This window comes from Podarcis bocagei, assembly GCF_964188305.1.
Source record: "Podarcis bocagei genome assembly, chromosome: 1".
NCBI classification, from domain to species: domain Eukaryota; kingdom Metazoa; phylum Chordata; class Lepidosauria; order Squamata; family Lacertidae; genus Podarcis; species Podarcis bocagei.
Genome location: NC_138125.1, coordinates 75,361,769 through 75,387,751, shown reverse-complemented (window position 1 = coordinate 75,387,751; position 25,983 = coordinate 75,361,769). Strand labels below are relative to the sequence as shown.

Below are 25,983 nucleotides of genomic sequence, written 5' to 3'. Positions count from 1 at the left end.
TTGGTTGTTACCAAAAGGTCTCCAAATCTAAATTTTAAAAGCTGTCCAGGAATTTTGGCTCCATGGTTGATGGTGATTTTACAGACAATTTTATTTAATGCTTTGATGTATATTAACGTGCATGTATTTTGTGAACTATTTTATTGTTTGACCCTGTTGTACACCACTTCAGAATAAAGTAGTTTACAGAATGCATGCACATTCAAATCCTTCAAACCATTAAATAACCTCTCTATATTTTATGCATTAATCTATTCCATCTATACACAATCCTTTCCATTGTACGTAGGCTTTTTAAAATAACACTGACAATTTCAGTGACTGTAGCCAAGATTCCTGGGTACCATTTAGTTTTGTCTCCAATCTATACATTTTGTAGGAGTGAAATCCTACAAAATAGGGGGCGTGTTATACACGGAAAAATACGGTACTTCCTTCTCTCTCTGCACAAAGCAAAGCATATAGACAAAACGCTCCCAGTTGTGCAGAAAAAAAGAAAAAGGAAAAGGTGAAAGTCTAATTAAATTACTCCCCCCCCCGCCATCCCAACCCAGCGCTCAACCGAATGGTTACATTTTATGCTCCATTCACTTTCAGTGCTTTTATAGAACTGAGATTCCATATGGGAATAAAGAAAAACTAGGCGGCGCCTGCGTGACCCTCTCCACGTTACTATCTCTATGGGCTCGTCAGTGACCGCAGTGTACGCTCACGCGCATGCGGCACCTGGCCGCCGGAAGTGACGTCGCGCCGGCGAGCGGAAACGGGTGGAAAGGAAGCACCGGAAGGGAGGCCGGGGCAGGTTTCCTCGTTCGCGCGGGGAGTCGGAGGAGCGGCAGGAGGGGCGCGGAACGACGACCACCGGCGGCCGGCAGGGCCCGCTGCCGCCGCCGCCGCCATGGCCGTGTCGGAGAGCCAGCTGAAGAAGATGCTTGGCAAGGTAACGGCGAGGCCGGCCGGGGAGCCCCTCCCAGCGGGCTTCTGCCGGGGGAACAGCCTCGGGGCTTCCTCCGCGCTCGCCCACCCGGCGGGGCCTCCATGCCGCCCCTCTCCCCTCACCTCACGCCGCTTCCCGAGCGAAACGTGCTCCAGAGTCATTATCTTTCCCTTCTTCCTGCTGCCTGGGGGGGCCCCCACAAAAATATCCTAGCGAGACACGAATAAACGAGGCCGGCTTTCTGGCAGCAGGAATGGGAAGGGTCTCTAATTTCGTGGGTCGCGAGAATGATCCTCCTGAGAGTCCGCAAAGGGAAAGACCAGGCCGAAATAGTCCCTGGTCTGTCGAGTCCAAAAAGGGATCACCCTTAGCGCCCAACGCCTTTTGCTAACTCTTTGAGGCCTCCCTAGTTATTAACAGGAAAATAATGGGCGTGTTGCGATCTCTCCCAAGTTTTCAGTTGGGTGTTTTGTTTTTGTGGGTTTCCGGAATCATTTGCTGCCCTTTGTGGCCTATTTAAAGCTAAATTCCGTTCTGAAATGAGGAACAAGGGTACGACTAAGCTTTTAGTAGCTAAAGGGATCATGGAAACTAGTAAGCAAGTAGTTTAGGAGTTTTTAAAGTCTAAATAAACACAAATTTGGTTTTATTATTATTACTATTTCTACTACTGTACTACATTTTTAAAATAAGTATGTAACTCAGCAAGTGAGCAGAGATCATTCAGGTTGGTGAAGGAGTTGGTTAGTTACCATCAGAGAATCTCAGTGATCAAAAGTATACTCAAAGTACCTTGAGTATAAAGGTACTTTGGGCCCAAATTGTGAATTAACACAACTTGACCTAGTGTGCCTTCTGTCAGCAGCAGCTGGGTACAGTTTACTTGGGAGCTTTAGTGACTCTAAGGTACTTGGATAGTGTTAAAACATTTAATTTTAAAACACTCAAAAGTAAGAAATTTACTATAGGGTTAAATTTACTAGATTATAGGAATACGTGTCTGTCAATTACAAAGAAAAGGATGCCACCCAGCAGCTTAGTTCACTAATTCCTTGTATAAGCAACATTTTTGTGCTGGGAATTTCATTTGGAGAAGGTTGTTAATGTTCTTTATTCTTCTGCTGAAATCCGCAGAACATAAAGGCTCTGAACATTGATGAAAGGTGACTAGATTCATGATAAAACCTGGATGAGAATGCCAAACTGGTATCAGTATCAAACCAAAGTTCAGTTGAATTGCAAAGTTCAGTGTAGGTTTGTTGTTAAATTGTTAATAAATGAAGCTGTTTGTACTGTATTTTTACTTGCTGTGCTACAGTGGACTTAAGTTTATTGAAAAAACAAACTCTTATTCCTTTGTTATGCATAGTACTTACAGAATAACCTAAATAGTGCCATTTAATTTTAATCTAATCTTGATTCTTATATGTGAGTAAGCTTCATTGAATTCAGTAGTAGTAATTATTATTACTATTATTTATTATTTATATCCCGCCCATCTGACTGGTTTTCCCCAGCCGCTCTGGGCAGCTCCCAACAGAATATTAAACAGAGTAAAACATCAGACATTAAAAGTTTCCTTACACAGGGCTGCCTTCAGATGTCTTCTAACAATCAGATAGTTGTTTATTTCCTTGACATCTGATGGGAGGGCGTTCCACAGGGCGGGCACCACCACTGAGAAGGCTATCTGCCTGGTTTTGACTTCTGAGTAAACGTATAGGAATTGAGCTGTAAGCGTGCTTAAATTTGCAGCCTTACATCTCATGTTCAGTTGAGTTCAGTGGGACTTACTCCCAAGTAAATGTGTGTAGGACAGCAGTTTTACTCATCCAGCTGATCCTTTAGTTGGATGAAGCTAGTTTAAGTAGTCAGCAGGTTTAATGTGCATATTCTCCCCTGAGTCATTTTCTGATCCATTCTATACTTAATTGGCAAGTAAGTTGCAAAACCACCTTATTACTTTGTAACAAGTTGAATGAAGAGGAGGAAGTAGAATGTAAGAATGCATCATTGCCTGATTAGACACCTGTGATTTTAACCTTCAACATACATTTCTAACTGAGGGTGGGGACAGTATTTTGTCAGCTTTTTGTTGTTAAAGATTATGAGTAGAAATTTGCATATCTTTGCTTCTTAGCTAGCACTATGCTATTTTGGGCCAGATTCAACTAAGTGGGTGCATTAGCGGGAGCTAGCACAAGGGCTTCCACTAGTGCAATGGGACTTTCTCTCTCCTATCCTGCTTGGGGGTTATGAGAACCCCCAGAACAGTGGGGGGGTAGATTGTTCTGTAGAAATGCTTGCACTGATGGAATGTTTGTTCTAGTGTGACACTGAATTCCTCCCTTTTTTAGACTGGTTTTATCAAATTAGTGATAAACCATAGGATTGAATATTTGAACTTGTTCAAGAGCATTCTAAATGTTGAGCTAGTGTGGTGTAGAACATGGATACTATTCATAATTCTTAAAATATTAATTGTTGCATTATTCTCTTTGTGGCTGCATAACTCATTATCTTCAGATAAATATATTGGTAATTAATTGGACGTGAATGTTGGTGACTGCCTTAAAGGTACAAAGTCACTAGTACATTGCTAGCTGAGCTGGCTCTGCACAGCTGATTTTGCTTGGCCATGGTCACAGATCACAGGCTAAATCTGTATTATAATGCATAAAGGCAGGTGTCGGCGGCAGTGCAAACTCTGGTACTGCTTTTTGAGCAATGAGGCCACAGAAGTTGACTGCTGTTGGTCTTACAACCAAAGGCAAGGTGGTTCTTTTAAAATGAGATTCAGAAGCAATACAAAAAACACAAGTGAATGGGAAGATTACAGATTTTATTCTCAAACAGCAAGCAATGTATATATACCAAGCAAGCACTTCAATCTGCCATTTAGAAGCCCTTAAGAAGTGGCAAAGCGACTCCCCCAGGTAGCCTCACTTTGCACAGCCCTGCAGCCGATCAGGAGCTTCAAAGAAACTCTGCCCAAACTATAGATAGCAGGTGTGGCTTGCCAGACTGGCTATGTGCAGATCATCCATTAGCCACCCCCACCCAGTGCTTCACCTTCTCAAAACAATGTCCAATGTCAAATAAGGTTCCCAGCACTGTCCTTCCAACTGATGAAGGCTGCTGTGTGTAGGGCTTCACCTCCTCCCAACTTTTTCAGGCCATTAAAGACCGGTCTCACACCATCAAAAAACTTAACAAGAGCCAGGGAGGGGGAAGGAACAGATCACTAACTCCTTGATACATTTTTGTCTTCTGGTTGCATTTCCCATACAAGGAGACCTTAAGAACAAGAAGTTGTGAACTGGGATTGCTCAAGTAGGTGAGCAGAGTTGATAGTGGACTTGAAAGAGGAGCTTGAAGGAATCAGTTTTCTTGCGGTCCAGTGGAGAGTGGGCGGCTACAGAGATTAGTGTGGGACGTGAGAGTGTTCTGGATCAGTTGGCACTGTGTGTGGATGGCTGAGGTAGAGAAAGATGGTTTTTGCAGAGATGTTGGACTAAATATGTGCCTCTGTCATAGAGATACAATCCTCTACTTATTTCATTGCCATCAACAGTTTTAAAAATCTGTTCAGTGGTCTACATTAATTCATAAGTGTATTCATTTTGTTAGTAGAACTGCGTCAGCTTACCACAAGACAAAAAACATGTTGGATTGTGGACAGTCTCATTTCACTTGAGCATCCTAATTGTAGAATTGAGTTTGATTCACTTTGCATCATGACATACCACTTATACTTGATTCTGGCAGGTCAAGTTTACTCTATAATCTCTGGCAGTAATTCAGCAAAGTGGTTCTATATAAAAAAGTAGTTATAGTATCTTACCTGCTGTGGAAGACTGCAGATCTTGTTCTCTAGTCACTATAGTTGTGTTGAAGGAAGTCTAAATGTTTTCAGTGGAAGTTGTCTTTCATGGAGCTTTTAAGATTTTCAAAAATCTATTTCCCCCTAGTACAAGTACAGAGACTTGACTGTTCAGGAAACTGTCAGTGTTATTACCCAGTACAAAGACCTCAAGCCTGTAATGGATGGATATGGTGAGTTTTTATGTTATGTTTTTCTTTTTTGTGCAGTATTTTTGTTAGCTAGCCTATGTCAGTTTCCTATCAGTATATCATATTTTGTGTAAGAAATTTTATGACAAAGAAGAAATAAGGTAGCTTATTCGACCAGGGTAGCTAACCTGGTGTTCCCCAGATCTTGTTAGACTACAGTCAGCCTTAGCTAGCAAACACAATAGTCAGAAAAGATTTGAATTATAGTTAAGCAAGATATGGAGGACCAAAGGTTAGTCACCCCTGTACTGTGCTAATTATTTGAGACATGCTTTTTGGCAAAATGGTAATAGGGAAACCTTTTTCCCCAAAGCCAATGATCAGGGGTGATGGGATTGTAGTCCAGCAATGTCTGGAGTACCACAGCCACCGCCCACTTGACTTGGAAATAGTATTGCTCATATTTAGGCTTTGCTTTGAAGGCTGACAACTACAATAGCAATTTTATGGCAGTTTTATTTTTCATAGATGCTAGAATTGTATGGAGCAGATCTGCCTGTGTCACACAATAATTTGCTTGCCATTTCTTATTGTGTGGTGTTATTAGTTCATTTTCCTAGAAGATGCTTGCTTGTATATAGAGAAGTGTTTGAAGAAAAGTAGTCTCTGAGATTATATATCTATTTTGTCAAGCATGCACGCAGCTTTTGTTATCTGACTATCAAATGAACAGGTTGCATAATGCTTTTTTTTGCTTTTCAGTTTTTAATGATGGTTCATCAAGAGAACTGATGAGCCTCACAGGAACCATTCCTGTAAATTACAAAGGTATGTATCTGTCTTGGGTAGATTGCCAGTACATTACTTGAAAGCTTACATCATTTACTTTGATCAGCTTGGTCACTAACTTGTTCTGAATGCTTTGTTCTTAGTTTTGGACCTTTGTACAACTGTTTTGTGTTGCCACATACAGGAGATTTTCCTATTCTTTGTGCAGTGTCCAACAAAGTTTTTTCATTAGCACAATGTGTGCAGTGGAATTTTCCCCTCACTGCATGTACCCTGGGAGAGGGGCTCAAGGAGACTTCCAGAACAGTGGACTGGAGGGCAGCCTGCTTCTGTTAGTGGAGATTAGAAGGCCTTCCATCACTACAAGGGCAGCATTTGTAATCATTCCTATTTAAAAGCATTAAAATATATTGTCAGAAGGAGAAAATAATAATGCATTCATCTTTTTTTTTAAATAACTTCTTCAGGTAACACATACAATATCCCAATATGTCTGTGGCTGTTGGATACATATCCATACAATCCACCAATCTGTTTTGTTAAGCCAACTAGTTCAATGACAATTAAAACTGGGAAGCACGTGGATGCAAATGGCAAGATATACCTTCCATATCTACATGAATGGAAACATGTAAGTACAATTATAAAATTCTTAACCATTAGCCCTAAATTACTTCACCATTTAAGTAGCAGTTTTAATATTCTGCTTTCTCCTTTGGTCATTTGTTAGAGTAGAAAGATGTGACATTGGGAAACTGGGGTCTCTGTTGAGTAAAACCTTAGCACTCTTACACAGTACTAATTGTGTTACTGCTTTTGTCATATTTAATCTCCATTCATGAGACCTGCAATCGAAATGTGGCCTGCCATAAAATAATTGCTGCCGATAATTAATACGGGCTTAGGGTTCATATTCTCATCAGTACTTTCTCAGTGATATGCTACACTTTAATTTTTATCAGATAGTGATTGCACCTGAATTGGAACATACTTGACCAAAACCTACAAATAGAGTAACCAAATGACCACCTATAACTGACAAGGTGATGGATGCATTGTCATTATTAATCTTTGTGGGATTAAAAAAGCAAAGAGATTTTTATATGCTTTCCCCTTAGCCACAATCAGATTTGATTGGCTTGATTCAAGTGATGATTGTGGTGTTTGGAGAAGAACCTCCAGTCTTCTCTCGGCCTACCATTTCAGCAGCCTACCCACCTTACCAGGCAACAGGACCACCAAACTGTAAGTACCTTGTACCCCATATACTTGCAAATTGCAATGAAAACAAGTAGAATAATGGCACGGTGTATTGTTGAAAGGATCTAGTTATTGTAGTATCAGTTTCTAAATATGTGATTATGTTGTTGGTTAAAATATAAAGTATCCCTGCTGCCAATTGCCCAGTCCAGAGCACAAGTTATATAGCCAATATTCATTCTTTATAATCTTTTCCAGCTACCAGCAGCTCAGAGTTTGGTTTACTTAAATGCAGAAAATTAGGCTAGATATTTTGAGCATGCTATCTAATAACTGTTTTGATTATAAATAAATTTCCATGAAAGATGTTCAGTTTTTTAGCACCCACACTACAAACTCAACAACGTTGCTACAATTCATTTGATCATTGATCTATTTTCAAACATTATTTATGCTAATATTTTGCCATTATCAGTACCTTTATCTTCATATGTCATTGTTTTTGAAACTTATTTATTTTATAATGCTAGCAGAGTTATATTGGCATCCTTTATACTAATTTTCTTTTAATTGCAAATCAAATTAAAAACTCACTTTGCTATCTAATTTTTGGGTATCTAATAATGACACTTTTATGTTCCATTGCTCTCAACTTCTGAGAAAAAGATGTTCCTACAACTGTTAATTATTTTGCAAGAATTTACTGTGCTATTTTATAAGATGTGTAGGGCATTGATTTGAAATGTATACTTATACCAGTTTGAAAACAGGGATTATTGTAGGAAAATTCATTTTATAGAACAAAAACCTGTCATTGTTAGATGTACCAATGCTGAGCACTCAAGGAAAGTTAAATTTGCTTTCTCTTCTGCCATTTTAGCATTGCAAAAAGCTTTCTTTCTTTTTACCACCAGAGAATATCATCTCTGCCAGTAGGTGTCAGCCAAATATAGAATAGCCAGGAGTTTGACTTCAGAACTAGTAAAGCTATATATTGCCAGCTTGAAAGTAACACTAATGCTTTGACACCATCACTTTAAAAATCATAGGTAGCTGTCCTTGTCTTCAGTGGGGGTGTGGGGGTGCAAAACCACAGTTGGGAAATAGCTTCATTAGGACCCTTGGAAATGTAATATTAATGGTGAGCAAGTTTTCAGGTTCTCCAGAACTCTTCATTGCACTGCATGTAGAGTTGGTGCAGTGAGAGATATAACATAATGGAGAAAGCCCCAAAGTGCAGTCTCAATTGTCTTAAATTGGAGTGTGGGATGTGTTACTTATACTTAATGAATGCAAGGCACACATCACATCTAATTCATTGATTTCTCCCTCGTGTCCCATCTTGGACCACTCCAGAAACTCCCTCACATTTCAGGTGATTTTTGGAAGGGGCGTAGTGAGCTGCAGTGGGGAGGAGGGGGAAAGTGGACCTTTCCCCTCACAATTCTGGAAACAACTCTATAGATCCAGCTCTTAGTATGAACATTTTAATCTTTATTATTAGATTAATTGCTCCATTTTAATAATGGCTTGTTTGTAAGGACTCCCTGGTTATATAGGACTGGATTCAATTAAAGTACTAAACAATTGTACTAGCAGGAGCCAGTGGAAGGGCTCGCAGTAGCACGGCGGGGTCTCCCCACACTATCTGCTTTGGGAGGAAAAAACCCCAGACTGCAGGAGGAGAAGAGGGGAGACTGTTCTGTCAAGCAAGCAAAAACACTTGCACCAAGGGAAAAATTGAAATAATGTGATGTTGAACTCCACCTATGGATTTGAATACGTGTAAGGAAAAAATGGGATGAATGAACACTCTGAATTGGCTTGTGCAGCAAGAGTAAAGTAACTGAAATGCATAATAAGTGCAAGCACAACAGGGAAGACTAGGAACAGGAATGGTTTCCTGGGCTGCTGTTTGCTTATTCTGAAGGTGGGGCAGGGGTCAAGAAGACTTCTTTTTTCTTTCCTTTCCTTTTGCATTTGCTTCATGTGGACTATTAAAAAATTACTTTTACAACTGTAGAAATTACAAATGGGCTGCATCAGTAGTTGCCATTCTATTAATAGAACAGCTGCTTCTGTTCCAAAAAGGGACTGAGGTTCAGTGGAGACTTGGGAAAGTGATTATTGCCTCTTGTCTCAGCACCAACTTCCATGGTCTTCCATAGAATACCCCCCTCCCCCTGTCCTCCAGAACAACTTTCAGGGGTCAGAAATAGCAGGAAGAAATAGGTAACCATTGCATCTTCCTTTCCTCCCAGAAGGTTTCTGCTCACAGGAAGTCTGGATCTAACCTAGTGCAATATATTCAACTAAGTTCTACTTAACCCATTGAAAGAAATAGACCTAAGTTCATTATTTCCATTCATTTGGTGGATCTACCTTGAGTAGAGGCAACCCAGTTAATTTTTAACTACTTATTTGTAAAGATAATTTTATATAATTGAACAACACTATCCTAAATTGTTAAAATGTTTGAAATTGTTGTTGTGCACAGCTTCCTATATGCCAGGAATGCCAAGTGGAATGCCTCATTTCCCTCCTGGACCACCACCTAACCCAAGGTAAGCTATAGACTACACTGTCAATATTGGACAATGTGATGTTGTGCCCATTTCTGAAATTGAGAGTGATGGACTTTAAAAGCATTAGATTTGTATTCCATTCATCTTGAGTTCAGTTTTGTCTGGGTGTTGAGTCAGGGTCTTTTATATGTTGTTATTTAAATACAGTCATCAAAAACCCTGGTTGCATTTAAGGCCCCTTCATTTGAGTAAAGCAATGATTAAGTGTATAGTGAGCAAAATTGGTGTCATTGTAAACCTATACTTCTAAAATGAAGTATACTTCTTGCCTTTTTATTAGATTTTTCAGCTTGCTTCCTGCATTCTTAACATTATTTGGCTGCATCCTCTCCTGATGAGAGCCCTTTTATATATAAAAAACCTAGGCTTCCCATGTCCATGTTCAAAGAACACATGTAGGGGGGTGCAAAGCTATGCATTTTTTTTCTGTCTCTGATGTCTCTGTTCCCTCCAGCTCATCCCCCAGACCTTTGTGCATTGGGCAGAAGATCTGTTGGGAGAATGTGTAAGTTCAGCTTAATGCACACAGGCTCCTCCACAAAATTTGCATCCACACATCCACAGAACTCCTACTTACATGGAAGAGCCTGTGTACCTTCTGCTGAACGTAGAATCAGAAAATCATAGAGTTGGAATAGACCACAAGGGCCATCGAGTCCAACCCCCTGCCAAGCAGGAAGCACCATCAGAGCACTCCTGACATATGGTTGTCAAGCCTCTGCTTAAAGACCTCCAAAGAAGGAGACTCCACCACACTCCTTGGCAGCAAATTCCACTGTCGAACAGCTCTTACTGTCAGGAAGTTCTTCCTAATGTTTAGGTGGAATCTTCTTTCTTGTAGTTTGGATCCATTGCTCCGTGTCCACTTCTCCGGAGCAGCAGAAAACAACCTTTCTCCCTCCTCTATGTGACATCCTTTTATATATTTGAACATGGCTAGCATATCACCCCTTAACCTCCTCTTCTCCAGGCTAAACATGCCCAGCTCCCTTAGCCGTTCCTCATAAGGCATCGTTTCCAGGCCTTTGAGCATTTTGGTTGCCCTCCTCTGGACACGTTCCAGTTTGTCAGTGTCCTTCTTGAACTGTGGTGCCCAGAACTGGACACAGTACTCCAGGTGAGGTCTGACCAGAGCAGAATACAGTGGCACTATTACTTCCCTTGATCTAGATGCTATACTCCTATTGATGCAGCCCAGAATTGCATTGGCTTTTTTAGCTGCTGCGTCACACTGTTGGCTCGTGTGTAAATTTCCCCTTCAGACTTTCTGCCCAATACGTATAAGTCTGAGGGTGGAGCCAGCAATAGACAGTGTGGGCAGTGGTGGTGGAGCAACTCCAAAACAGACCCAGGATTAGAACCCAACGTACTGAAGCAACTGCTGCAGCCCACGTGTTTTGGCAGGGCCCCATTGGAGCTGATGCCAGTCTTGCTATCACCCGCATTGACACCCTGCCTGGCATTTCCACCACCGTTGGGGTCTCTATCCAATGCACCGATCACTACCCTCCACCAGCAGGTGCCATTTTCATATGGGAACCAAGCTACCACTCAAACTCCAGTCCGTGGTGGGTGGCCACCATCTCAGGGCCCCCAAAATGCAGTGCTCACAAACAGGCATTGCATTTGGGGTCTCTGAGATGGCAACCATCTGCTGCTGAAGATCAGAGCTGAGTAGTAGCCTGTTTTCCATCAAAAACACCGCTGCCATCTGCTGGATAAGCACAACCAGAGGGAGTGAGAAATGACTGGTGACAGCAGAATTGGTGGGCAGAGTGCCCAAGGGAAGACACGTTGTTGGGCAGGGGAACTGAGAGAGGCCCAATCTGAGAGTCTACTAAAATCTAACACCAACCTTGATAAAATGCACATGTTCTTTCAATGTATGGAGACAGAAGAGGGCTGAGGACTGCTTTATTTCTACACATCGGCTCGTTTTCTCCCTTTAGTTGTTGGCTAGTGTTAGTACAATGAATTAAACAGTAAGGCTTGTTCACAATAGACACAGTTCTGAGTGTAGAAATCCCACACATGTACTGTATTGTATCTCCTTTTTTCATATCCTGTGGTATTATTGTTTCTAGTTTCCTACTATTGATTGCTTATTAGTTCTGCCATCACTATATGGATTTTATAACTTATTCTGAAAATGGAGTGCATGGCACCAACTGACTGGAAATAGAGGGCACTAACTTTTGAGGAAAGTAATGTAGCATGCAGAAACTCTAAAATGTGTACATGCTCTGGCAGTTGCAGAAGCCTGCTCAATCTCCCCTCTGTAAATGAAACCACCAAGGCAACATAGACCTTTTCAAATGAAAATAATGCAACAAAGTACAAACCTGTTAACTGCTAACATAGAATGAACCATGAATAATTAGACTGAGTGCCTCTACCTATCTTCAGCTTTAATCCACAAATGTGAAGAAACTTTGATCAGGGAACTTGAAATTTATTTATACATATTTGAATAACATTGATTAAAACATCGATACCTCTGAAACCTATGGATGACAACAAATTTCTCATGGTCTTGAATATTACTCTGACCATTTATATCTGCATCAGTGGCTCTTTTTTAAATTCTGTTTGTCTATTATAAATTGTTTAAATGTATTTAAAAAATTGCTTATGAATGGAAATATTAACTAAAGAATGCATAACACTGTGTCTTTCTCCCCCTCCCCTTTAAAGTGGTTACCCAAGCTATCCTTACCCTCCCCCTAGCGGATCATTTCCACCAACAACTAGCACACAACACTACCCTTCTCAGCCTCCTGTAACTACTGTGGGTGAGTAGCTTTGAAAGTGTCTTTTTCCGAATGTAATGAGATTGCTCATTCTAAATATACAGCATAAAGCAAATCCAAATACACCTATTTCTGAGATGGACATTAAGTGCCTCGTGGCAAAAACATCAGTTACATTACACTTTAACCATGCTAGATGTTCATTTTTTTTCTCCATTGTTTGATTTATGGAACAATCATTAACTGTTTTCACTGTTCAACAGACTTCATTTTTATTGAACTGTTTTATGTAATGAAGTTCACATGTGTTTGAAAATATTATGTTTGCAGGTCCAAGATAAATTAAAGCCCGAAGGCTTTTTTTTTTTAAGCCTACATATTTATTATGTTCTTATTGACTGGGGGAATGATCTTGTAGTTATGAACTTTTCAATGATGAGAAAGGGGTGGGTTTCATTTGATCACACCACTGAATGTAGCAGGAACTTGAACAGCAGCATCATTTGGGCACAAGAATGAAGAGGCCAGTGTGGAGTAACTGCAGTCCAAGATGCAGTACTACAGCCTATTTACAAGCCTTTTGCTATGTCAGCCAAGGATGGAGAACAGTACCTAAGGATGATGTGAAGAAGCCTTGATTGCTGTCGAGTAGCACTGAAAATACAGTTGAGTTCCGTGCTTAACTGGAAGCAAACCAAGCTATCCTTGACTCCATCGTGTTTTCCAGTACACTCCCAAACTGCAATTTTTTTTCACTTTTGTGTGTGTGATGCAAGTGTAGAACTGCCGTTCATGACGTAGCCCAGCTACCATCACCAGATTTTCATCTTGTGAAGTTTGTTGATCTGTAAGCTAAAGGTGCCAATCAACAGCTTTCTTCTGTTTCACATTCAGCGTAATTCTTGGGTGCTGAAATGCTTGCTCACCTGTGTTCCTACTTAGCCCAGAACTACCAAACCTGTTTAGGAGAGAAGTCCTAAGAATCTGAAAGTATTGTTCCCTCTAGTGATAAGCAAAAACTTGAAAACCCTCAAAAGAGTATAATTTAGAAAGCACATTCTTATTTAGCACAAAGACTGCAAGATCCCTGGCCACATCATCATCCACTGTTTTCTTGTCCAATGTCACATAGAATATATTTGAACTCCAAAAATTATCATCACTTTTGTTGAGCTATTACTATTATCGTTATTTTACAGGTCTATGGACTGCTTCAGAGCCATATGCTATTGAAGCTATGTACAATAAGATCAAATACAAAAGATGCAAACTCTAAAAACAATAAAACCATTTTTACAATTATAAAATTGACTGGATTGCATGTCAGGAAAAGACTTCATAAACAAAACCAAGTTGAAAATTGCAGGGAAAATGTAAAACTGATAATTTTCTGTAGTTTAATACTGGAGGTCTACATTGTTTAGAAGAGATCAAATTACTCTTCTTTCAGGGCAGTAATAAAAAATCTATCCCTAGTGCAAGCTTTCTAGCATTTTGTTTAGAAAATGAATTTTTAGAAATGGAGATGTAATATGGCAACAAAAATTAATCCTGTCAGGCAAAGCGTGGAAATGGTTACATAAATTTCTACATAAGATTTAATAGAGAAGTATAACTCTACTCCCTGGGCTTTCTTAAGAACCGAAGCTTTCTCTTCTGCTTGGTCTGCTTGAAAGGTATGGACTTCTGCTCCTGACCTTTTGTTAATTTTGGAAAAAAATCTGGAAGAACTTCATTCTGAGTAGAGCACATCTATCAAACCTATATACTTTATCAAGATCTAAATGGATTGTTAGCAACTTTATTTAGAAAAGATATTTTCAGTTGCTCTTGTAAGATTGATCAAAAGGGTACATGAGCATGCATTCCTTTCCATTGATCTTATAACTTGCATACAGGCATTTTTACCTGTAAACTTTACACACCAATCTTCAAATAAAGAGTTGACTTTATGGATTATTATGCCATGTAATTTAAGATAGAGGTGTCTCATGTTTTGATTTTTACATGGAATAATTCAGACAACACTGAATAAAGTTTTCAGGAGGTGCTTGGGCCACAAAATTTATGAAGCATTAATGTATGTTTGTTCTCTTAATAGCAGATGGCAGAAGAAAGCAGAAACAGGTATGGATATGTGGTCATTCTTACGTTTTCTGGGCAGAAAAAAGAGCACTTGAAAGAAGCTTTGGCCCACAGTTGGGCATTCGACTGGAGGATGCCAAACTACATTGGCTAGGAAAGAGTGGCATGACATGGGATCAGTTGATACCCAGCCTATTGCACACGCGGCGGCGTCTAACAGATCCTGATATATTGGTGGTCCATCTAGGAGGAAATGACCTTGGGACATACGCAGATTATGATCTCATAAGACAAATGAAGAAAGATATAATACATATTAAGATAACATTCAAGAACAGCATCCTTGTCTGGTCTAATATTGTACCCCGCAAAGCATGGAGCCAAGATATGTCCCATGAATTTATGGAGAAAAGCAGGAAGAGAGTAAATCGGGAAATCAGCAGTTTTATGGAACGTATTGGAGGGATTATAATCAAACACGATTCACTTGTCCCAGAGCCTCCAGGATTGTTCCATCTAGATGGTGTTCTCTTGTCTGAAAGTGGCACAGATGTCTTCAACCTGGATTTATTAAGTGTTTTGGAAACTTTGATCTAACTTTTTCTTTGGAGAAGGAATAATAGATTTCAGTTTAAGCAAGTATGGAAGGTCTCTACAGACAGAGATTATTAGAAGGTTGTGAACGGTGGTAATTTGAATTTTCAGGCAGCAGAATTGCACTGTTAATATGGTGGTGGGTATTAATTTAGTAATGTAATTGCTAGTGGCATTGTTCTGCAACCACTTGCAGTAAGACATTTGCCGATATATTTAACTGTTTTTTTTAAATTCTGTTTACTTCCCCACCCCACTGAATTCAGTTTGCTTCTACAGTGTGCTTAGAGACACTGCCAAGCAGTTTAGTTTCCCTGATTGATATTCCCATCCAAAAAATGCTCAGTGAATAGCATGAGTGATAGCTACCTAAAATATGGGTGCAGTAATAGCTTACAAAGCTATTTTATGTGGGTAGATCAGAAAAAACATCATAAAAAATATGTAACTTTGGAAAAGGTGAGTCTGACTAGAGCAGGAAAACAAACTGAAGCATTAGGGCTTCATTATACATGGACTCACATGTTACTCTAGTTATGAGTGTTAACATATGGCAGGCTCAGAGGTAAAATTCTTAATAAACCATAGTTCATTAAGCAAGAATAAGCATCAAGCTTATTCCTGCCTCCCCATGTGTGCCAGGTTCAGCCCAAGCTGCTTTTAAGTCACACTTTCCTCTGAAATGGGGAATTGAGGCTTAATACAAGTTTGCTAATCAGATTTCAGATGCTGGTTAGTAAATCAACTTTAAACCAGTGCTCCCAATTTCAGACATAATGGGAAACTGAGTTAAAGAGCCTAGGCTCAAAGTACTAAAACCAGCATAAACACCAGATGCTCCTTCATGGCTTATTCAACCAGGAATTTCACATCCAAAATCCTATATAAGTTTTAGACACTGAAAGTTTTAAATGTTATTCTGCAAGACATTCATTGCAAAAGTTCATGACTGCCCAGAGCTATTATGGCACTTGTTAAAACTGTGTGAAGGTACATATTCTGGTTACCTTGAAGCTTGTTGAACTGTCTGACAGTGACTGTATGACAGTTTTGCCATGTTTTGCTTTGGCATTACTGTGTCACCTTTCCTGGAAAAAAGGCAGATCGCCTGCATCCGAATTTGCTTTTAAAATATAATCTAATAGAACGGCCATTTTTCACAATCACTGTTAGTAATTACTAGGAAACAAATTACAGGGAAACATGCTTTTTATTTTAAAAAAAGCACCCTGCCGTGAACTTGATTATTCTTAAGGAGAGTTGGTTGTGAATGAAGCCACATGAGACAATATTCTTCAGTGTTTCGGTAGCACATTTTATGTAAATTGCTTTTATGCTGTAATGTGCCTTTCACAAACAAGAGAGAGCTTAACTTCAGTGGCTTATTCACCTTCCCAGCTTCTCTGAAATCAGGTCAATATCCAGACGAATTCTGGATTCGTTGGTATTGTGGTTTTAAATGGTCAGTACTTCCAAATATGATATCAATCTTGTAGGTTGATGTTGGAAGCTAAAATTCAGCACAAATGTGATTCTGGAATGCAAGGGCAACAGGAATAGAATGTAGCAGACTAGAATTGAACTTTACTTCAGTTTAAGATGAATGCTTGGATTACATTTATATTTTTTTACATAACCTCTCTTTGCATACCACTCTGGAAATTTCCCACTAGATTGGGGGAGAACTATATAGCCTTTGGGAGGGACAGGAGCAGAATTCTACATGTTTATAGTGCAGTCCAGCTCGTTCCCTTAAGGACATGGCAGGCGCTTACAACTGACTATGGCCTTCATTTTGAATACTTGCTTGTAGTAGGGACGTTAAGTTCCAATATGGATCTGGGCCTATCTTTTCTACCTTTTTGATGTTGGGCAATGCTGTTTGATCCATCTAATTTGTATAACTTGGAGATTTGTGTTCTAACAATAAAATACTAGTATTTATTTCTTAGTCCTTACATTCTTTGTTAGTGAACACTTAGTACTGAATGATGTGAATTTTTTTTATAAAGACGATTGAGGAAAGATGTTCTTAGGGTTGCTGTTTGTACTTGTTGAAACACTTCTTGATTCAGCCCACAGTCAAAACATCCCAGAAATGGTGATACTTTCCTCAGCTATATTTAGGTTGTATAAAAATAGTGTGTTTAAGTAAGCTACTACTACTCATAATTTTATTAAAACAAAACTGTCAAGAGCTGTTACTACCATTATCTGCATGAGATAAAAGTAAAGCTTTGGATCCAGACTTGGTCTTACATAAGTTGAAAGGACTTCTACTTGCACAAGGCAGCTTACCGATCTCCCCCTTCAACTGCATTTCCTCACCACCCATCTCATACTGTTCTTGAGGTTCGCTCTACTCTCAAGGGTGGTTTTTTGGGAGAATGCAAGGGAAAAGTGTTGCTTTTTGGATCCATGGTATTCATTTTGTTGGGGCTGTTAAAGTACTATATATGGTTTACTTATGGTTGGTATATAGTATTTCAAGTATGTTGCATGTTTATGAATGAACAACAAATATTAAGTTTGCTTTTCTATTTTCATGTTAGCTCACAGCGTCTCCCTTGCTCGCACATCTGTACGAACAAGGTGGCCTTTCAGAAATCTTTGTCCTTTTTGGAATACTCCAGTTTCTTGGGGAACTGGAATATAGCAGTGAGCAGAGCAACATCTTCCACAGGGTCTCTTTGATTTGCAGACTTAATTAAGCTTTGGGGGGGTAAGTAGCAGTTATATAATTAGAATGGAATCCCCTAAAAAGACTAGTAGAGATGGATATCAGGGTTCATTCTTCTAAGATTTCTTTCCGTAAATATATTAACATCCAGGTGTTCAGAGTTCACTTATGTTATCATGGAGCAGGATCCCAATGCACAAGTGAAAAGCATTTCCACTGGGCAAGAGGTGGAATTTCCTTCTGCTGGAAATTCCTTGCAGCTCATGGGGGCCATTATGGAGGGCTCTCCAACCTTGGATGTTGTGCCACTAGAAGCAGGGTCTGAGAAAGAAGAGACCATAGCTCAATGAGCAGATATTTTGTCTGCTGAAGATGTGTCAGGTTAAATTCCTGGCATTGCCTGGTAAAAGGTTCAGTGAAGATTGAGCCCAGGCTGATATCAATGTTCTTTCCCTTCAATTTTTATTCTCAGAGAATGGGGTTTTTTTTGCTCAAGAATATAAGCTGCATTTTAAGGGTTTATGGCGGTGTTAATCTTAAGGTACTTAATTTGTGGGGTGGGGGTGGAGGTTACCACCTTATCTGAAGAAATGTCTTACCTGAAGTTCAACTAAACAGAGGCCTAGTAAGGCAGTATTTTCTGGAAGTCATTCAAACTGGTTATTGGGCCCCCAGCTGATGGACTTCCACAATGTATTAATCCTTTAAAATGGACTGTCTACTCTGGCAGTTCTGATACAGCTAAAGCAATTTAGTCTGTTTAATCTTGCACTTCCATCTTTCAGTGTTAATATTTTGTTTGACATCATACCCCTCCTGAAAAGTCAACTGAAAAGATAATTAAAATTCTTTTCTAGTTAATAATTGAGGAATACACCATTATTACTTTGTTTATGCTACATTTCACATTGTCCTGCTGGTGGTAATATATAGTCATCATTATTAAATTAAATTAAACATCAGTTTCTTCCAGTGCCAAGTTGATATTTGGCTGTTTCTTTTCTGTCTGAGTCAACTGCTAGTCTGCAGTACTGTAAGGTCAGTACCATAAGGTCAGTTCTGAAACTAGACTCTGTATAGCAAAGGTTAAATGTCTGAGTTTTCCCTTGGACGTATGACTGCATGCCAGGAACTCTTCTCTAAGGGTGGCTAATTATGGAAGTGATTGAAAATGTTAAGGGTTCATGTTCTTGAAGGTGCTCTTCAAATCTAGTGCTCCTGGTATAAATTGGTATATGGTGGTAGCCTGTCTTGTTCTCTGTACATCTAAAACCATATATTTGTACATGCAGACTTATTTCTCTGACTTTATTTAAGCTCTAGACAAAAGCTTCATAAATAAACAGCTTTGACCAAGAAGTTGTAACTGGTTTTAAGATATATTTATATGATATATGCTTATGGTGGAAAGAAACCTGGGGCAGAGAGAGATGGAAATGTGGGTCTAGCACTTGAATAGGACTTTGTTTTGCTGGTTTTTTCAATATCATTTTCTGGATGACCATATAGGCTGATAATCCTAAATTAGCATTGAGTAGACCGACTGAAATAAGTGGGCTTAAGTCCATTGATCTAAATGGGTCTACTTCTGAATGAGTAACATTTGATATCACCCATAGTTGCTTTGAACAGTGTTTACCTTCCTCTTTAGCACAGCTTACTGAGTTGAGCCAAGTGGTTTGTTCGTTTTTGTTCAGGTTTTTCTTTTTTGAGGTATTTTTCTTATTTTGCTGTTGCCCAATTTTAATACAGTTTCTGAAGCAGGGGATTAGCAAAATAAGGTTAAGTTACTTTTTGAAACTGCCTTCATGATTTTCTTACTCTGAATAATTCGTTTTAAACAGAACAAGTCTAGACAGTAGTAGAAGAAGATAAAACTTGGTATGGAAAACACAGAAATGGATAGTTTCAGAACAGAACCTTCATTTGTTTTGTTGAAACTGTTCTCTAGATCATTCAGAAGAAAACGATGCAACATGTTGCAATTTAGGACCAATTTTTGCAGTAAACTCTTGCGTGCAGCTGTCTTCAGGTACAGGAATATGCAACACAGGGTGAATGGGGAAGACACTTAAGAGAACCTCTTTAGTGATTTGACACGGTACTTCAAATTCAACCAAAAGTAGCCCTTGGAATTTGGCAATGCAGATAATCACATGCTGACATCACTTCAAACCTACCTTAAGTCTGCCAGAATACTTGTTTTCATTTGTCCAACCACATAGCAGCTAGTCTGGTCTTAATCTCTTAAAGGCAAACTTTGATGAATTCTTAAATCAGTTGAGAGGGATTAGAGGGTTAAATCTTTTGATGTACATAAACATATTTGCTTAGATCACTTAAGTTACACTCCTATATTTGGCTAGTTAAAACGTCTGAATGTTTGCAGTTCACTCAAATCACCTGAGATTATATTATAGAACGTCTACTACATACTGTTTTGCCTTGGGTCTTTTCAGTAGTTGGGACAGCACTTGATGACACAACACATTCCATGGTGCCCCTCTAAAGCTGAAAGAATATCAAACAATATCCTGGCTTCCATCTCTGTTTTAGCCTGAATTATACTCGTTTTCTTGCATTTGAATAAATGTTTTAACAACAACTTTTATATTTAATGAGAATATGGCTTGTTTTAAAAGCAACGCAACAACAATTCTAAGGATGTTGGCTCTGGCCTTTGCTTATTTCTTAGCTGTCATTTTGGAACCTGCGGGAATTTGTTAACATGAGTTTTGATGCCTTTATTTGAGCTCGCCTTACAAATTGTATACATCTAGCAGCATGTATCAGCGTAACTGTCTGTATGCCTGTTCATTCTTCAGAAATATGCATATAATTCAAGTTGAAACTGTTAAAAATTACATACCAGTAATTATGTAAAAGTGGGAGGCATTTTTGGAGGTGTTGGTATTTGGAGATTTTCCAGGATGTTTTGGGGCCCTTGTCCCATAAGAATGTCTTATTAAAATCTTTATTATTATTATTATTATTATTATTATTATTATTATTATTATTATTATTTATTATTATTATTTATTATTATTATTATTATACTTTTAATATAATAGAAAATTAATAATGCCAATGTTTGGAGAGGTTTTTTGTTTTGTTTTTGGGATAAAAGCTTCATGGGGGGAACTCAGATGATACGCAAATGTTTAGAATCAGCAATGTGCAGAACCCTGAGCTGTAATAATGTTTTGTGTTCAAATAATTTTTGGTTTAAATTGCTCAACATTTGTTATGCAGAAGAGTTTCTTTATCTGACACCAGTTTTCAGTGTTCCTTACATATGATACCACGCCTATTCATACTCAAGAGAAGAGCAGAAAGACTTTAGGGAGCAATGATCAACATAATGGACATTAGCGTCAGACTTTGAACTTTGTTGGACATGAACCCAAGACAAGAATGGAAATGAGAACAAATAAAAATCATCTGGTGTTCACTGAAATTGGTAATTGGACTTTAAACGCATTGAAGAAATGAAATGGGGATACTCATCCGTCATTAATTTTATTCTGAAGATAAGAAGCTTATATCCATTTAACGAAAAGAAAATGACAGCAGGAAGAATGAAATACTGAAAATGAATCAACAATGTATCCTCATAAAGTGAAATCCCAAGTCTGGAGTCGGAAGTTCCAATCAGAGACTGTGATTCCATAAAGTTGTTTTGGCGTGAAGATCCCACCAGAGTGAATGAAGCAGCAGCAAGACAGCGGATTCAGAAACGACAGCATGAACAGATGTTTTCCGTACTTTGCTTACTTTTGCTGAGTGGACAAAATTGCTGCAGGTGGGCTGGTCAGGAAACTGCTGGGATGGACCCATACCACACTTTCTACATACTAAGTGCTATTTGGGGCAGTGGGAACACCTCAAAAGCAAAAAGAATGGACTGATAATTGTGAAAGAGACTGTAAGAAGAAGAGTTTTAATGTTAAGAGAACACATGGATGGCGGCAAATTCAAGCTGCATATGAAACCTGTGGGGCTCTTTGAGTTGGTGTGTTAAGGTAAAATACAATTTTTATACTAGAGTGCTGTTGCTAATTCTTGCTAGGTTTGATATAATTTTGATGTTTGGAAACCTACACAGTTTATTGAATACTTTCTTAAAATATATTTGTAGATTAGTAACGGTAGTGATTAAGACAGGGCATTTTTTATAAAATTTCAAGTCCTCAATGTAAGGAAACTTTCAGACAGTGTTGTCTGTGAGGAGACAAGTGAAAAACTTGTAGATTTGAATGTGCAATGTGAATTCGTGGATGTGAGTGTTTGGAAGGAAAGGTTTTAATAAGGAAAGACCATCTTGTGCATGGCAAACATTTGAGGTTTCATGTGAACTTGGTGATAAAAAATGACTAGATATTTTATATGATGGTTGATGCAAAAGCAAAAGAAATATTTGTATAAAAAATAAACTAGTGTTTCATTGTTTGTAGCTCAACTCAGTGCTCCTCAAACAATAACCAGAGCTAGTAATCTGACAGAAGCATTCTGTGTTTTCATTAAAACATTTTGAATTTGGGGGTGTTCCAAAGTAAAGTTTGAGTGGCTGAGAGCTAAACCTGTGTTCAAGGACGATGTTTTTTCATTGTGATAATTAGCTAATGTGTTAGTTAGCTAACACTTGAAAGCTCTATGGTTGCTTTTAAAATATTTGCTGGTTCAAGTTCACAGTTGCACTCTGTGAGAAGATGGGCAGAACCTCCTTAAGTTGGGAAAGTACAATAGATTATTAAGCAACTTAGAAGTTCATGGGTACACCTTTTGGAATGTTATGTCTGAAAATTAATCTGTTTTAACATACTCTAATTTTTTTTAGCCTCAAATACCTTTGCAAACAGATTGTCATGACCTACAAATCTCCTTAGAAGTAGAAGGGGTTGATTCTGTGACTGAATCTTATTGTACAGGTCCCAGCAGAGATGGCACCATTAGCGAAGATACCATTCGAGCTTCGCTTATTTCAGCAGTCAGTGATAAGCTGAGATGGAGAATGAAAGAAGAAATGGACCGTGCCCAGGCAGAGCTCAATGCCTTGAAGCGCACAGAGGAAGACTTGAAAAAAGGTCACCAAAAGCTTGAAGAGATGGTAACTCGCCTAGACCAGGAAGTGGTAAGCAAACGAAAAGGCCTTTTTCCTTTTAAGCAATTAAAAGCATTGGGCTCATGACTTCCCATGTCTTTTCAAACAACAACGAAGCCTTTTTGGTTGCTCAAAGCAGCTGGAACATTTCCTTCCTTGCAGTAGATTCTGTTGCCTGTAGCTCTCCGCATCCATTGTGTGGTAGGTAAGGCAGTTATAGGAAATGAAAAATTTAGCCCTTTTCTTTTTAGCCATCTATTCCTCACCACTGATTCATTATTTGCAAGTGAGGATAGTGGTCTTAAAACTGCAATTACAATTATTTGTCCTGTGTATATGGTTATTTACAAGGTCAATAGCACAGGAATGGTGAAATTTTGGGAACATCCAAATAAGCAGTTAAATGCTGTTCTCGTACATAAATACAGTGGTACCTCGGGTTACATATGCTTCAGGTTACAGACTCCGCTAACCCAGAAATAATGCTTCAGGTTAAGAACTTTGCTTCAGGATGAGAACAGAAATCGTGCTCCGGCGGCGCGGCGGCAGCAGTAGGCCCCATTAGCTAAAGTGGTGCTTCAGGTTAAGAACAGTTTCAAGTTAAGAACGGACCTCCGGAACGAATTAAGTACTTAACCCGAGGTACCACTGTACTCTTAAAAGTGTTACGGAGCAATCCTACTGAGGCAAAGAAACTGCCACACCCAAAGTCCTGCCGGCCTTATGCTGGCAGGGCAGAAGGTGGTGTTGTAGCACCCATCCTGGCTTTTTCCTTTTGCAACTACCCTGTCCTTTGCCCACTCTGCCTACCACCACGTTTTCCCGTCTAGTACCCAAAGGATGGGAAACTGAGTACACCAGCTTCAGGACCATGTACTCCCTCCCCACCCCGTTCCAGAGGTATGTTATGGGAACAGGAGAGTTTGGGATTCAGTGGATCCCAAGTTTCCCCAGGCAGGCACCTTTTTTGCCATTATTGCTCTCAGAGCAGCGTGGGGGTAATTTCTTCACATGCAATAGATGTTTGAGGGCAGGAGGGAAACCTCTTTCCTGTGATACCTGGGACTCCCATGGACTTTAAAAGGAAATTTAGGGTGTTGGTTAAATAGGTATCAAGGCATCTTAAAACAAACCTATAATTTTTTTTAATTTTAGGCTGAAGTTGACAAGAACATTGACCTCCTGAAAAAGAAAGACGAAGAGCTGAGTTCTGCCTTGGAAAAAATGGAGAGTCAGTCAGAAAATAATGACATAGACGAAGTTATTGTTCCTACAGCGCCACTTTACAAACAAATTCTGAACTTGTATGCTGAGGAAAATGCCATTGAAGATACCATCTTTTACCTGGGTGAAGCATTGAGACGTGGAGTTATTGATCTTGATATCTTTCTAAAGGTAAGTTTGAGTAAATATTCAAAGGTACGTTCATGTAGTTTTTCTGCTCCACTGAAACCAGTAGTTGTGTTCCTAGTTCTTAACTCTAATGCTTCTTCAAATGTAGGGAAGAAGGGAGGGCTTTCAAGTGCACTGGATGGTACCAGAGTGTGACTGTTGTTATCTGTCTCACACATCAGCAAAGCTGTAGCTTAGAGCCTTACACACCTGACAGCCAGGAAACTATAAGCCTGTAGTACAGAATAACTTGTCTTCCCATGATGAGTTGGACCACTGTGTATATATTCTTCTTGTAACAGGTCTGAGTGAGGCATTTAATGCACTGTCTGGTCAGGTTTTGTGGGATCAGTTTCAGCTTTTGGGTCTTGAGGACGTGCTTGTAGCTGTATGGCCAACCAAATGCCCTCTTTACCTTTTCCCATTTTGGCTGATTCAAGTTATTGTGCGGGTTACTGCATGTGTCTAGTAACCTGTTTCTGAAGCTTTGGTCTTCAGCTGTTGTTGGACTACAATTCCCATCATCCCTAGCTAGCAGTACCAGTTGTCAGGGATTATGGGAGTTGTAGTCCAACAACAGCTGGGGCCCCAAGTTTCAGAAACACTGGTATATGTTACATGCACCATTACACAAAATTAATTTATAAGAATCTAAAAATGTCAAAATTTGCATCATTGAAATTATTGGGACATACAGCCGAAGACAAAATGCCAGTCAAAATGGTATCTTACTTTTCAAGTTGTCTTTAAATTCAAAATCTGGAGCTAAATATTCATTTATCAGTAATGAAGATACCCTATTGAAGTTGATCAAATTAAAATGTTATAGATCGTGCTCAGATGATTTACCCTGGCCTGTTTTTTCTTTTCAGCATGTCCGCCTCTTGTCTCGCAAGCAGTTTCAGCTGCGGGCACTTATGCAGAAAGCAAGAAAAACGGCAGGTCTCAGTGATCTCTACTGACCCATGGCTTAGGGAAGAGTGGTGTAGTCCAAGTGGTCATATCCTCATTTATTTTTTCCTTTTAATCAGTAAGTGGCCAGAATAAGTTATTACATCATTCAACTTGTAAAATATTTTGAATGGATAATATATTTTCTTTTTTTTCTTTGGTAAGGACTAGCTTTATTAATGCACTTTCTATTCTCTGTAAACCTTTTGCATTTGTGGGCTGATGGCTAAATAAAATTTGTTGTGTTAACACTTTTTTGGGGGTGCTACAGACATTTGTGTAACGAATGCCACTGCTGTAGCCTCAAGTTTGTCTAATGTAGAATGTAGCTGGAAACTTCATACGTGTACTTTCAAGATTAATTTATAATAAAAGCGTAGAAGTTAGTAGCAGGTTGGGATAAAATGTGTGTTTTCTAGTCTCATCCTCTGCATACTTGTACAGAAGAAATAAGGCCCATTTTGTTCAATGTATGCTTAGAATTGCAGATCAGTTATCAGCCCCCCTATTCACAATAACATTGCTAGTTTAGTCAGTTATAGGGCACATTGTCCATTTGATCAGATTTAGTCTTGGGGACCATTACAATAATGCACTGTTGATTAACCTGCACCCTCTGACTTTCATTTTAGCTGTATGCGGGAGGGAGTCATTAATCCTTATCTGTTCTCTGCCCACCCTGTCTTACATGGCAATAAAGGGTGCGTGTGTCTATTAACTGCTGTACAAAACCTGGAGATTGAAGATTAGTCACGTTTACGGCCAACCATATAGACCCAGAGAAGTAGCAGTTAACTGTTTATTTTGTTGCTTGGGCTGGTACTACAGTTAGACAATTGCATCAGTTGTAATTGTTGCATACAGAGGTTTTTTTACATAACATTTAAGACACTCCTCTAGAGTAC

The 25,983-nt window shown here is 39.2% G+C and overlaps 1 protein-coding gene across 3 annotated transcripts; it reads left to right on the top strand.

The window, feature by feature from the left end:
• Positions 1 to 766: 766 nt before the first annotated feature.
• On the top strand, positions 767 to 25,470 carry TSG101 (tumor susceptibility 101). Of its 3 annotated transcripts, XM_081202421.1 has the most exons (10): positions 781 to 940; positions 4,909 to 4,993; positions 5,714 to 5,779; positions 6,208 to 6,371; positions 6,859 to 6,985; positions 9,438 to 9,504; positions 12,220 to 12,317; positions 22,563 to 22,765; positions 23,891 to 24,130; positions 25,000 to 25,470. In XM_081202421.1, exons 1-10 carry the CDS (start codon positions 899 to 901, stop codon positions 25,087 to 25,089), a joined length of 1,182 nt encoding a protein of 393 aa, XP_081058547.1. In that variant the 5' UTR covers positions 781 to 898; the 3' UTR covers positions 25,090 to 25,470. The 3 variants fall into 3 exon arrangements, with proteins under 3 accessions (XP_081058546.1, XP_081058545.1, XP_081058547.1); XM_081202420.1 differs by lacking the exons at positions 22,563 to 22,765; positions 23,891 to 24,130; positions 25,000 to 25,470 and adding an exon at positions 14,380 to 15,180 and having other exon boundaries at positions 767 to 940; XM_081202419.1 differs by lacking the exons at positions 22,563 to 22,765; positions 23,891 to 24,130; positions 25,000 to 25,470 and adding an exon at positions 14,377 to 15,180 and having other exon boundaries at positions 767 to 940.
• The last annotated feature ends 513 nt before the right edge of the window (positions 25,471 to 25,983 follow it).

Excerpts from the sequence above, each read along its gene's own strand:
- TSG101 (XM_081202419.1), top strand. The coding sequence starts at position 899 with ATGGCCGTGTCGGAGAGCCAGCTGAAGAAGATGCTTGGCAAG. Across the intron at positions 941-4,908 it reads TGAAGAAGATGCTTGGCAAG|TACAAGTACAGAGACTTGAC; the intron begins GTAACGGCGAGG and ends ATTTCCCCCTAG. Across the intron at positions 6,372-6,858 it reads ATCTACATGAATGGAAACAT|CCACAATCAGATTTGATTGG; the intron begins GTAAGTACAATT and ends CTTTCCCCTTAG.